At 45.3% G+C, this 13,764-nt stretch overlaps 1 protein-coding gene across 2 annotated transcripts in view; it reads right to left on the bottom strand.

Annotated features, from left to right (window-relative positions):
• The window catches only part of RRAS2 (RAS related 2), a 45,942-nt gene extending 32,485 nt beyond the window's left edge, over window positions 1-13,457 (bottom strand). Inside the window, exon 1 of one of the 2 annotated variants that reach the window (XM_037402241.1) lies at window positions 13,168-13,457. In XM_037402241.1, the coding sequence (XP_037258138.1) occupies window positions 13,168-13,272 (105 nt within the window). In that variant the 5' untranslated portion in view covers window positions 13,273-13,457. Of the gene's footprint in view, window positions 1-12,251; window positions 12,383-13,167 lie in introns of those variants that run through there. The other variant, XM_037402240.1, reaches the window with a different exon arrangement.
• Window positions 13,458-13,764: the final 307 nt, after the last annotated feature.

The following is a 13,764-nucleotide window of genomic DNA, read 5'->3' as shown; positions in this document are numbered from 1 at the left end:
CAACCTCATCATACTTAGAATAATGGACTATTCAGTGTTACTCAGTTTTCCAGTAATCATAGGTGAAGCCTCCAGACAGCTCAGATCACCGTAACTTCTCGCTGGTTAATTCGTACCTAGCGAAGTGTGAATGTACCCCTGAACACAGCGTTACCACCACACAGCTCAGCCAGCTTTTAACACGCAGCAAAGCTAGTATTATTTACAAACACAGGCTGGATACTACCAATTAAAGTTGTTTCTCTTTTGAGCTTTCTTCCAGCGTTAGAAAGTGGTTTAATTTAAATGGTAAGTCCTCCAGACTCATTTCCTGTGCATGTGTTGAAAGCAACCTTTCATAATGACCGGCACTCAGAACCGATCAGATGGGCCCTATGTATTACAAACTTGTTGAACAGAATCAAGACCACACTAGCACATTGTTGGTTTTGATTTTTTGGTTTTGGGGGTTGGGGTTTTTTTGTTGTTTGTTTTGGGGTTGGTTTTTTTTTTTTAATCAGAAAGCAAGCAGAGTTACAACAAAGCATTCTTCAAAAATGCTTTGGCACCAACAGCCTACATGCTTCAAGTTTAGGAAATGATTGCCAGACCCTGAAGGTAAGACATAAAAACAAGTCTAGGGATATCTTCCTATGAATCACTGCTAGAAGAGCAAGCAGCCGCTGGTTTGCAACAGTGCACACTCCAGAGCACTAGTGTGGAAGCTGACAACAAGCCTGTGCTCCAACGCAGAGGTGTTCAGTCAGCACTAACAGAATTAGCACACGCAGGGTTTTGCCCAGGAGAATCAAGTAATGCAGGTCCCTTCTACCAACTACGCTTCATGTATTTTTCTAGATTTAGGAGAGACCAGAGGTATCATAATCCATTTGAGGAAGAAGCTGGAAAAAGATAAATACCTAGCTGAATAGCATTAGGCAATCACAGCAGCATCTCGTAACAGCTACCAGCACTGGGGAAAAGCTGAGACACTTAAAAATTAAAAAAAAATCTCAGGCTACTCAACTGACATGGAAGCACTCACATACAAAACAGCTAGCTGAACTACATGTACTGCAGGAAACTTAAGTTTAACAAACTGTTCAGCTGCTAGAAAAACTCAGCCTCAATTATCTAGTCTGAAGCAAGCAGCTCCAGCTTAAATCATTCATCTTCTGCAACCACCCTGAAACAAATTCTTCCAGATCACCACCTTGCCTCACGCAGGGAGGCAGCCAGCACCTTTTCAGGAGATCACATCAAGAGATGCAGGGCTTTTGTTTATTTTCTTCAGAATATTTGTAAATTGAAGAAATGCACAGAATACAGAATTTCAAGGTGCAATTTTAGCTCTTAAACTAGAAAAATCCCAAACTCTTAGACCTGGAGCAAAATCCCTAACTCTGTGGGATTTTAAAAGCCCCAGCCAGAGTTCCACTGAACAGATACCCAGTCAGCATCGATCAGATTATTTTCAAATTCTGCTCAAAGAGAACAATTCTATTATCGGTTTCTTTTTTGGGGGAGAAGATTTCTCATGTGTCAGTCGAAATATTCAAGTCCTCCCACAAAGCAAGTCAAAGCAGCCATGGAGGAGGGGAAGCCACTATTAAAAATGTGTGGAATGTAACTTACTTGGAAGAAGGCAGATAATATTAGGACAAGGAAGCCTTCTACTTCCGATCTAAGGCTATTTTCCCAAACAGTCCCACCAACACAGATACTGGGTATTTTCAAATTTACAAATATTAGTGAATTTCATCCTTTGTAGACTATACAAGACTAAAAATCAGTTGCACAGATAAAGAAAATATCAAACCCTTTGGTTACCTGATACACACTCTATCTATTTGCATGGGTGCAAAAACTTCTAGATAGCAAAAGGAAAAAGTTTCTTCACTTCAAAAGCTGAGCTTTGAAGTGACTTTTTTTAAATTCAAAGAAGTTGAGAAGTATGCATCAATACATTTGAGCGTACCTTTCCAGCAAGACAGAAACAAAGCACAAACTCTGTAGGAGACAATAAGTTTTCTATAGTTAGATTCATGCCACAGACACAGGTATTCAGAAGTTTTCCAGATTTTAAATAGCCTTGTTAAAAGTTTAAGAATGTTTCCTCACACAAAGCGATGCTCTCAGAACTAGTAGCTACCTAAGATGATCAAAGAGCTAACCCACTGACAGGCAGCAAACTAACTTTCAGCCTCAGCAGTCTCAGAGATGCACAACACCTACTGTAGCTAGACCAGTCAGAAGACCACAATAACCTGAAGTCTCAGAGCTGCCTTGACATTTCCAGCTGAACCTGAAAGAAATCAAACCTCTTGCTCCGTTAGCTGGTCTGAAGTCAGAGAATTCTGCTGTCTGGTAAGAGGGTGTTCAACTGGACTTGCTCATCACTATTACACACAGGAGGCATTTTGCAACTCTTCTTGTGTTTGCTCTACATGGTAAAAGCAACCACTCTGAAGTCTCATTCTCCACCTTGAGCAGAGCTGGAACAGGTCAGCTTCCCCCCTGCTGCCCCAGGCTTTGCACAGCTGTACACATGTCATCTTCAGTGGTTAACCTGCTGCAGAAGCTGCTGCCCATACCACCCCTCCTCCCCTCCCTCTGCCTGCACACAGCTCTCAGCATCACTGTGTTGGTCCACATCAGCTACAGAGATTTTTACTTGGGGCTTTGTGATCCTTTTTACAGCATCATCCCCTATGGCTGAAGCGATTTAACTGAGCAAGTTATGAGCAGCGTAACTGCTAGAAGCAGAAGCATCTTAAATTATCTTTACTGCTGAAGACCTGTTTTCATGTAACATTTAGAGCTACAATCATGCTCGGGAAGTTACAGTGAGCAACCCAATTCCCTTCTGATGTTTCCTTGGATGATTCTGCAGTGCCTCCAGATGATTAATCCTCCCGTTATCCAGGTACGGCATACAGCTTAAACATTCAGTTATTGCAGCAATCAAACAAGATGAGAGCTTTAAGGTTTTTCTGTACCTCAGCGCTTGCTAGTATTACCTGTACAACATAAAATAATATCCTACCAAAAGCCAGAGAAGCAGTTAAACAACACACAAGATTGTACAGCAGTTTAGTACACACTTTCCCTTTGTTTATGGGAAGAGGCTTCTGGCTGTGAAAGAGCTAGAAGCACAAGCATCTGACCCAAAGCTAAGCTGTCAACAGCACTGTCGGTTGGTGACAGCCTGTTCAGAGCCAGCATTGAATATCCTGCCTTGCTGCTTTTAAAGTGGTCCATCCACTGGATGCCACAGGCAGAACACTTTACTTCTAGAAACAAAAAACAGCACCCAGATCAACACACCCCATCACACACCTTACCTCTACAGAGACAGAAGAAAGACATCTCCAGTTTAAAACTTCTCATTTAAATACCCTCAGACAGTAAGGCAAGACACATTTGGTTTAACTCAAGAGTTTTTTACCTTGCTCAGATGCTAAGAACAATTTTGGCCTCACATGTTTACTTTGAAACTTGAGGGTCTGGAAATTGTTTATCATGGCACACAATCTACCAACAAAGTTTTCAGAATTGCCTGCAGCACTGCGGGAGAGCTGCCGAGTTCAGGAGGATATCTGCTCCACCCATGATACTTGGAGACCCCAAAGCTGGATCTCAAGTTGAGGACTCCCAGCAGGGCGAGAACCCCGTTCACAGGAAGGAGGAACACCAGTTAAAGGTAACTCAAAGATGGGAAATCAATATGATACAGCATGCATATTTGCATCTTTGAAATCTCAGTCAGGACATCTAGTCAAGATTCAGATTAACATTGTCTGGGGCGAGGCAGGAGAATAAGATGCAAGGGCAAGGATAGCATGTTTCTGGAGGACTTCAAAGACAAACTCCTAAGAAAAAATCCTAAGCAGCAACCGGAATTGCAAGACAGTTAAAATACACTCATACTTGAGTTCATTATAATGCTGGGTAGTACAAAGCCACAATCCCTTTAAATACATCACTATTACTTACTTTATTAGGTTTTGCTAATGAAAACCTCTTAGTGTGAGCTAGTAGAAGAAAACATTGTAAACGTTTTTTAACAGGGTCTTTCTCTCAAGTAGTAGAGTTAGTAGCACATACACAAGTATATTATCAACAACCACTTTTTACACATGATTATAAAGGACCTTCATAAAAAGAGAGGAACACAGGAAAACTATTAGGAGTACACAGTTTAGCAACAGTCTACCTCAAGCAGTACATATTACTGCAATCCCACTTACTTTCCTTACACAGAGTTAAGTCTAATAACAGAAGAAATTTAGCAGATCTCTTTCTTACCCAAGGATGCCGGATTTTCCATGCAGATTTACCACTGGCATCATACCATTTCATGGTCTACTTGCCACATAAGCAGCAAAATATTCAGATGTGCTTGCAGGTTTATAGATTTATATCTGCTTAAGTGAGGAATGCTGAAGATGCTCTGTGATATGAGCTGAGCAAGTTAGCTTTGTCAGAAAAACTCAAAACGGTAACTGCAGTCATTTTAGAATTTCTCCTTTTTCTAGCAAATGTAACTAATGACTTAACATTATATCACTAGAGTTATGGAATACTCAGAACAAACAAATAATTTGATTTTAAGTTGTACAGAAGCACAAGTTTATTTTCTGGCTTAAAAGACCCAAGGGAATTGACACACACGATAGTTATGAATATGTGTACCTATGGTTAATCTGCCGAGAAATAAAGCTTCTCATAGGTCTTCTGCATAAAGATATTTGTGAAATACTTTGGTTATTAGTGTTACTTTTTGGGTTTTTTTGCTTGAACTGTAGCACTTTTATGTGTCAGTGCCAACATCTAGTTAATTATTAATGCACACTGGTCCTAGCAGCTAGTACTTCATGCTATCTTTAATAGTGCCCTTCTGCATACATTCCTACCATCTGAACTCACTGCTATCTAGATTCACCAGAAACTACAGTTCACTTTCTGGACGCAGCTGAGAAGCTGGTACAGGTCTGGTTAAACAAGCACGACTGCCAGATGAAGCTGTTTGCAGAGCTGCACGGCAAACCAGACAGAGTAACCGATCCCGGGTAAAAACATTCTCTGGTTATTTTTAACTCTGATCACTTGTGGAGTTTCAGTGAACTAGATGGAGTAAACAGCCACAGCAGTAAACTGCTGTGGCAGCTTGGGGACTGCTGAGCATTTTTCCTTACTGGTAGTACTAGCTTATCAAATTAAACCTTCCGTTACAGCAAAGCCCTGTTTCTTCAGGCTTAAAAGAATCAAAACCTTTTCCTAGCCTTGTGCCTCCTCACCGGTTGTCCCTTCTGAAAAGGAAACAAACCAACAACCAGCCTTCACATTCAAGGCTCTTCTGTTTCTCCAGCAGCACTAGCATGCTGCTCCAACCTGCGACAGCTTCAGCACAGTCCTCAGTCACGGACAGAGCCCTCACTTTCCATCCTGGTTTTGGGAAGCGTTCCAGACGCCTTCTCCTCTACAGTCTGTTGTGAGCTTTTGTGTGAGCACATCTGTACTCCACAAAAATTCACCACAGAACTTACCCATCCAACAGGATCTCCACCTGTAAGCAGAGCTTTCAGCACTTCCCCACACAACCAGAGATGTGCACTACAGTCTTCCTAACCCCATCCCGCTCAGGCTGGAGGTTCAGCATATACCTTAGGACAGCTAAAGAGCAAGTTCTCCAACCTTTCCCTTTCCAGCAGCAGATAAGGATCCCTGACCTCGCTTTGAGGACAGGCAGCCTTGCAAACAATGCCCTTTTAAGTCGCAAGATCAAGCACTTCAATACATGACTTTGTTCAACTTAACCATGAAGAACCCATGCCCAGCATTCCAGCCAGCCCTCATAAAAGGAGCCTAATAAAAAGCAATCAATCTATATATTTTTTTTAAAAAAGGAAGTAATTTTAACCTCATGGAAGTTCCACCTAGAGGCAGTGCTGCTTATCAGGCAGTTTACACATTGGGATGTGACCAGCTTAAGTATATGCATTGTGTGTCATCATCGGAGATTAAGTAAGAAAAGGCAAAGATTAAGTAAACATCCTTTTTGTCTGCCACCTACTTCAAGTAATTAAGTTATAAAGAAAGGAAAGAAAGACTGGAAAGAAGTATTTTCTTTTGTGTTACCTGTTCCCACGAGCACATTACAGGCTATCCCAGACCCAAGCTGCAGCCACACTTAAGCCACAAGACAGAACATAACAATGGCAAATAGCAGAAGGCGAAAGAGCCAAGCAAAAAAAAAAAAAAAAAAAGTTGTTCACAATCACAGGGCATCTCATTCTTTACTAAGAGAGATACAGTTCAAGACAAATAAGAAGGGTTTCACTCACTACTCTGAAATAGTTCACCTAGGATCCAACTCAACTCTGTAACTGTAGTAACAGGCTACCACTACTATCTGTCAACATTTCAAAACAAACCTCCAGCAACTTTGCAAGGCAAACCATTCGCCACGCAAACATCGCCTACCAGTATTATTTACAATATAGCTTTTCAATTCAAAAATACCATTCACTCTATGCCTTCTGATAAAAGTCTGGATGGAACTTTGATCAACCAAGACAAACATCTTTGGACATGTTATATGCAAAGCAACAGGGAAGAGTTAAAAAAAAAAAGGCAATTACAGGCTTGATTTCAGTTTTAATTCTGATTTAACTTCCTGAAATAGAACACATTTATAATTACAGTATATAAGTGCTGCCTTTACCTGGATGTTACTTTTTCCTTTAACAGTGTTTATGGCCACAGTTGAAAACAAGACTAGCAAACCAGGGCAGGTAAGCCACCTGAATCATCAGAACCAACGGACAAGTCTTCTGCTTGTGTCATACCAGCCTAGACCTAAAGAGCGACCAATTTCGGAAGGTCTGCAAAAAACCCAGCCTCCTACCAGCTAGCCAGAAGACTGCTAAATTTCACTTCATGAAACTGGTATTTATCTTCAGGTGCATCAAGGAGCTCAGTCACAACATTTTCAGTGCCGGTAATGCTTTTGGCAAATGCAGACAGGTTGCATGATGTATACAAACATGAGCCATTCATGTTCTTCAAAATTCTCTGAACACAAGGGCTCTACTTATAAGAGCCACGCTCTACCACCACTACTGAATACTGGAAATCAGAGCTTCAGCCGAAGCCAGAAGCAGAAGCCCTTCCCTCTAGCATGGGAAGGAGGAACAGGGCTACGGGCCAGCGGCTCCTATTCATCCCCAAGAGTGCATAGGGCACGCCGGCCAGTAATCCGGGAAGCTGTGCCAGTACTCCTTGTGCAAGTGGCAGCAGAAGTCAACCTGATAACCAAAAGGTACGTCAATATTTACTTGCTATATAAGCAACTGCTGCTACAAGTTAACACACAGAAAGGTGCTTTCCGACTACAGTATGGTTTAAAATTATCCCAAAGAAATCTCACTTTGGGAAGGGACCGTACATTCTTCAAAACCAGAATGAGGAGTATCTCACAATTTAAGCACCAGTCCAAATCTATGCTGGTTTTTGAACCCAGCTCAGTTCTACCCTGTATACACACAGTAATACACAGCATCCCTGCTGGCTAAGGTACACTGCAGTACACCATCGCCAGGTATACCACAACACCGACATGCAAACCAATGCTTCCTTCTTGCCTGCAAGTTAAGCCTGAAGTCATCTGCTACATTTCCCAGGCTGTAGAATTAAAAGTAACAGAGCAAGACAAACCTTTTGTTTGGTAGCAGTGCTCTAGGAAGCAAGGAACCGAGCAGTTCAAGTTTTACAAGAAGTGCAACAAGCAGCACTTACTATTCCAGGTGACTGTATCACAACTGTTTTGCTCTGGTTAGGATTTTTATTTCCCACCTTTAACCTCAACAGATGCCAACCATCAGTTGCTCACTCTCTTAAACAGTTTTTTGTCACCTTGCGTTACGCTGTACTACTTGCCGTAAGAAGGCCCCACGCTTTATCAAAATGTAAGCATACCAGTCCCAGCGTAGCCCTGCATGAATCTGCAGCCTGGAATTCATGGCATTTTATTCCTTTGATTTTTCTTATGCGCCTACTTGAAGAACATTTTTCCGACGGTCAGCAACGGTTAGTCAGAATACCTAGGAACTGCAGAGGGATTTGCACACTCCACAAGTCTAGCATACAAAAGTGGTACACTTAAGACATCAGGGTCTGTCAAACATCCAGCATGCCAGCTCAAACACCAGCTGCCTTTTCAGTTGTTGCTTTTCAATCTGCTTTACTACTGTTTTAGGGCTTTACCATAAAATTCCGAACAAGCTATTTTCTTGCCCAACAGCTATATCAGAGATAAAAGGTACTTTGAGATAACCCACCTTTAGCTTTATTGCTAGTTAATGAGAACTAACAGTCTCGTGAAAGTAGCAGCTTGGAAAAGGAAAAAGGGGAAAAAAAAAGTATGAACAGCTGCTCACCACCCATCTTCAAGCTATATATGCTTGCTTTCAGACTAGTGTCTGATATTAACATTAAAGCATCAACAAGTCAACAAATCTACATCCAACTCATTTTATTTACTAGTTAGCAGAACAGTAAGCTCAGCTCCAATCAGAAATTGTTACTGAGATTTTAAGAGCAGTAGGGAAAATATTTTATCTTACAAATTTGGCAGTAAGAATTAAGCTTGTAAACACAGCACGAAATCAGTAAACTAGGAAAAAAATGCCAAACACTAAACCCCTAGATACATTTTATATTAGATTGTTTTATCAGTTTCAGACATGCACATGCATTACCATAGTTAACATGAAGCTGATTGACAAACTAAGCTCGACTCAGCCACACTGAGTTACATCCAGTCAATACCATCTCAGGTTCTAGTGACATTTATTAACTGAAACATTCTTGTAAGTCACCAAAGTCTACTCAGTATGCAAAAATACACCTGTCATTGTCACAAAAGCAGCACTATAGCTTTACGAAAAGGAAAAACAGTATGACAAATTTTAACAATTCTGATCAAACACATCCACTATTTTGCAGTGCAGATTTGAAAAAATAAAACTTTAGTTGCTTTCTTGCTGTATACTGCTAAAACTAGCTATACGTTGTTCAGTTTAATTAAAAAAAAAAGCATGAAGTAAATGGCAACTGCAGGGTACAAAAAACTGCAGAGGGTGATTAGGTATTTGCTAGGCTGTACTCCCTTTGAGCAAGGAAACCTGAATATTACAAAGGGCTGAGTTAGAAGGGAATGTGGGGTATTTTGTGACAGACCTCTGCATGACAGCTGGAGAAAAGCTATTGTGGCAACAGCTGTGTGCTCTGCACAGCTCATACTCCCAAATACCTCAGCCTGCTAAGAGGCCAGTTAACTGGCTGCAATGCATTTTAGAAGTTTTCTGCCTCTTGGGATGTGAGCATGATGGATTATTCGTGTATGTCTTAAATAAGAGCAGGCACGCTCAGTTCTGTCACTTAGAGTTTTACAAAATACCGTGGTGTAATGCTGAACTACCATTCACGGCTGCTTTCCTAAAGTTTCTAGCTGCAACGGATCTCATCAACTCCCCTCTGCAATCAGAATGTCTTCACTTCCTGTCTTAACAGTGCACCCTCTCAACAGCAGTAAGTTCATTTATCATATCCTGATTTAAAGGAAATTATATTATATTTCCAGGATGAAATCCTGGCCCACCAAAAGCAGTATTGAGCTGTGTTTATCTCCCCAGAGGAAGAATTTTGAGGAATACACCAATCATCCAACCACTGAAAGCTTTGATCTGCTAATTCGTACTCTGAAGTTTCTCCAAGTTGTTAGGTGAACTTCTAAAAGGTGAACCCAAGATCACAAGCAATCTTACACAAGTGACCAGTTACATCTCATGTACCATTCCTACTGCACCGCGCTAATTTAGCACAACGATGCTGGATCCAGTCTGTGAAAGAGCTTTCATTGTATGACAGAAGTTTGCTCACTCAGCTTCCTTACAAAAACATTGTTGTTTCAGCTCAGATTGTGGCACAACAATCTTCAGGAACTGATACTCCGGCACACAGCACAGCACGCACAGGAGCGCTTTACGTGCTGATCACTACCATAACAAGTCCAATCTCATCCACGACTACTCTTGTAAGAATGAATGCTCTCCGTTTCCCCACCAACACCTAAACAAGGCTGGAAAGGATGCGCTGTGCACAAATCCCAGAAAGCTGGCAAAAGAAAGAAGACAAACTGGTTCTTCTTACATCCTCAGTTCCTCATGTTTGCATTTATTTCATCTGAAATGAAGGAAGAGTCTTCCCATTTTCAAATATGAATCCCTCTTCATCTTTCAAAGACAGAACAGAAATCACAGCACATGCTTCCCCATAATATCCTATCACAACAGTCTTGTTTACTGGAAAATAATCAGCAGCACTGAAGGAAAAGCAAGAATAACTGTACTTGAGTACTGATTCACTGAAAACTAAAGAGAGGATTAAAGGAAAGCAAGACCAAGCGTGCAAATGTTTGCAAGTATCAGTAAGAATAAGCTTTCCTTTCCAAGCTTCAAAACCGAGTTGGCAACAGCCACATTTTCATCACAAGCAATAAAGAAGCAAAAAGAGAACGGAAATCCTTCACTGACATCAATATTTGTCATGTGGCAAGAGTTAGTACTGATCCATGTTTTAGTGGAAGCAACTACAAGCTTGTCACTTAATCCTAAGAAATTCCAAAAATGAAGCATGTGACTTGCTTGTAATCAATTTTAAAACAATCTGGAGCAGTTCCTATGCAGTCTTAAGATAAATACAACGTATTTAGCAATACACTTGCTGTACAGAAACTACACAAATGGTTGCATGGCATCACACACACTTGATAACATCACAGCTTTAAAAGCTCAGGAAGATACTGTGATATATAAATAACAGACCAAGCCTCCTCTCCTATTGTCTGTAACTGCACAGCAAGCATGGAAACGAATACAAAAAAAATACCTCTTTTCTACAGGACCCAAGGTTCTTCTCAGAAGGTCTTTATTTCCCAGCTATTTTTCATATTTTTTTTTTTAGAAGGTTGAATTTTCTGCTAAACATCACTTTGTGATAGCAAGATTTCACCTCAAGATAAAGCAGCTGAGAGGGCAAAAAGCTGTAGATAACTTAATGCAAAGTGACAATAAGCTGTTTTGAAAAATTCACCCTCAACATGTCAGCTTAACACGACAGTGCTGTTCCCTCAACACTCTTTCACAATGAACTATTTCTTTTTCTGCTAGTAATTGGAAGAGATCCTTATACGTGACAAAGCAGACACAGGTTCCTCTTTTGCAGGTATCTGCTGGAAGACAGGCATTAGTCACAGCACTTGAGCCAAAACTTTTACTTCTATAGGGATGTAACTCAAGCTTTTAGTTTAAAGAACTAATTTCTACCAGCACTCAAATACTTCGGTTATCCAGTACTTGGCAGAACCTTACTGCTATTAAAATAAATGGATGTACCAAGTCATCAAGCATGAACTTCACTTTTTTGTTTTCCCCTCCTTGTATCTTTAATAAAAATTACAGCTCTGTTGGGGTTTTTCTTGTGATGTTAAAATTATCCAAAAGCCTGTAACATCACCAGGGACTCCAATAATCCATTCAGCAACATCTCCCAAGACAGAAGCATCTCAGAACCGAAGCCATGTCCAGATGCACATGCCAGTGTCACAACCAGTTTAGATGCCCACAAAAAGACACGGGCAATGCCATCTAAAGCAGCAGTACTGTGTTTGAGTGAATGACACTGTAAGCCAACTTCAGCCAACCACAGCAATTATTTCTGTATACAAGCAATGAGGAATTCAATCGACACACTGAGAGGATTGCAGTTATTCTAGCCCCATCACCTTCAAACAGGCCAGTGAGTCAGGATCTTGTTCGCATCTGGCCAGCCACCTACACGCCCCACAAACAAGGCACCTGTACCACACGTATTTCTGTCCCATCTCAAATGCCCTGCTCAAGCTAATTTATAAAGAACTAATTCTCGAGTGTCACAATGTCCTGTACGATACTGGATCTTCCAAGCACTCGGTTATCCAGTCCTTAGCCAGAATCTGAAAGCATCATCTTCTATGTTGTTACTCACTCCATGCTGCAGAGCTTAAATTCTCAACAGAATACTGCAGCTAAGGAACACATGGATGTGAGTGTTAGCTAAGAACATCTGAAGTGAAGAAACAGCCCATTTGCTATCAGATCACCTGTTCTAACAGCCTGAGAGCATCATCTCCGCCAGCACAGCAGGGGCAGGTCAGGCAGAGCTCTCACCCTGGCCTCTCCCCGGCAGAACCGGAGCCCCAGCAAACCAGCCGCTCTCTCCCGATTTGGAGTCGGCAGCACCAGCAAGCGGAAGGCCACGAGTTGTCTCCTCCTTCTACCACGGACAGGCAGTGGATGGCCAAGGCTCCCACAGCGCCGGCAGGAACGCTCGAAGCAACAGGGCGGGAGGGGAAAGTCACCGGAGGGGCCAGGGCGGGCGGCGCGGGGGGCGCCTGACGGGCCGCTGCGCGCTGCCTGCACGTACGTGTGCGCCCACATGTGCCTGCCCCGACACGGGCTTTGCGGAAAGCCAGCAGGGAAGAACTTCCACGGCCTCGGAGCTGGAGCACCGACAGCCGGAGCCGAGGGCGCGGCGGGCCCGGCCAGCCCCTGCCCAGCCGCCTGCCCCTCTCCCCTCAGAGCCGCGGCAGCCCCGGCCCCGCGCTGCGCCGCCGGCTCGGCCCCGGGGCGGCTATTACGGGGCCGCCCGCCGCCACTGCCGCTTCCCGGGCGGAGCGCGGGGCCGGACCCGCCCGCGGAACCGGGAGGCCGCCGGTCCCAGTGCCTCGGCGCCCCCGGCCGCCCGCTCGCGGCCCCGGCGCTCCGCAACCCCGCCCCGGCGGCGCCGGCCGCCAGAGCCGCGCGGCGCAGGGCCCCGGCTGAGGGGCCCGGGGGCGGCGGCCGCCGCTTCCCGCCCTCCAGAACCTTCCCGGGGGGTTCGCGCCGCGCCCCGACCGCCGCCCCGGGCCCCTCAAGGTCACGCCGCTGCCCCGCTCCCCTGCCCGGCGAGCCCCGCCGCCTCCGGGAGCTGCCGCCCGCCGCGCCGGCCCCGACCCCCCCCCGCGCTGCGCGCCGGGCAGCGCCCAGGCCCCGGCCGGGCGGAGCGGCTGCCCCCCCACCCCCCCCAGGCGCCGCGGCCCCTCACCTGGATGAACTGGATGGTGAGCGCCGACTTGCCCACGCCGCCGCCGCCCACCACCACCAGCCGGTACTTCTCCTGCCCCGGGCCGTCCCTGCAGCCCGCGGCCATGGGGGAGCCGAGCCGAGCAGAGCCGATCGCGGCAGCGCCGCCGTGTCCAGGAACGGGTCCGGGTCCTCGATCTCCGCCGCCGCCGCCCCTCTCCGCCCGCTCCCTCTGGGTGAGCAGCCGCAGGCCCCGCCGCCCCTACGCTCCGCCGAGTAGCGCCGCCGGCAGCGCCCCGCCGCGCGGTGCAGGAGGGAGGGAGCGCCCGCCCCCGCAGCCAGGGCGCCGCGGCTACAAATGGCCGCCAGGGGCGGGGCCGGCCCGGCCGTATGCTAATGTAGGGCGGAGCCTGTCCGCCCCGCCCCGCCACTTCAGAGGGCAGCGCGGCGCGGCCCGGCCCGGCCGTACTGAGGGCAGCGGGCAGGGCGCCGGGCGGGAGGCGGCGGCGGGCAGCGGGGTCCCGCTTCTCGGCACCACAGCCCTTTGTTTGTAACGGGCGGGTTGGGGCAGCCCCTGGGCCGGCCCTTTCCCCTGCGCTCTCCCGCCAAACGGCGCTAC

Source organism: Falco rusticolus, chromosome 10 (assembly GCF_015220075.1).
Source record: "Falco rusticolus isolate bFalRus1 chromosome 10, bFalRus1.pri, whole genome shotgun sequence".
NCBI lineage: Eukaryota > Metazoa > Chordata > Aves > Falconiformes > Falconidae > Falco > Falco rusticolus.
The sequence above is the reverse complement of the archived record's forward strand: the minus strand, read 5'-3'. Positions and strand labels throughout refer to the sequence as shown.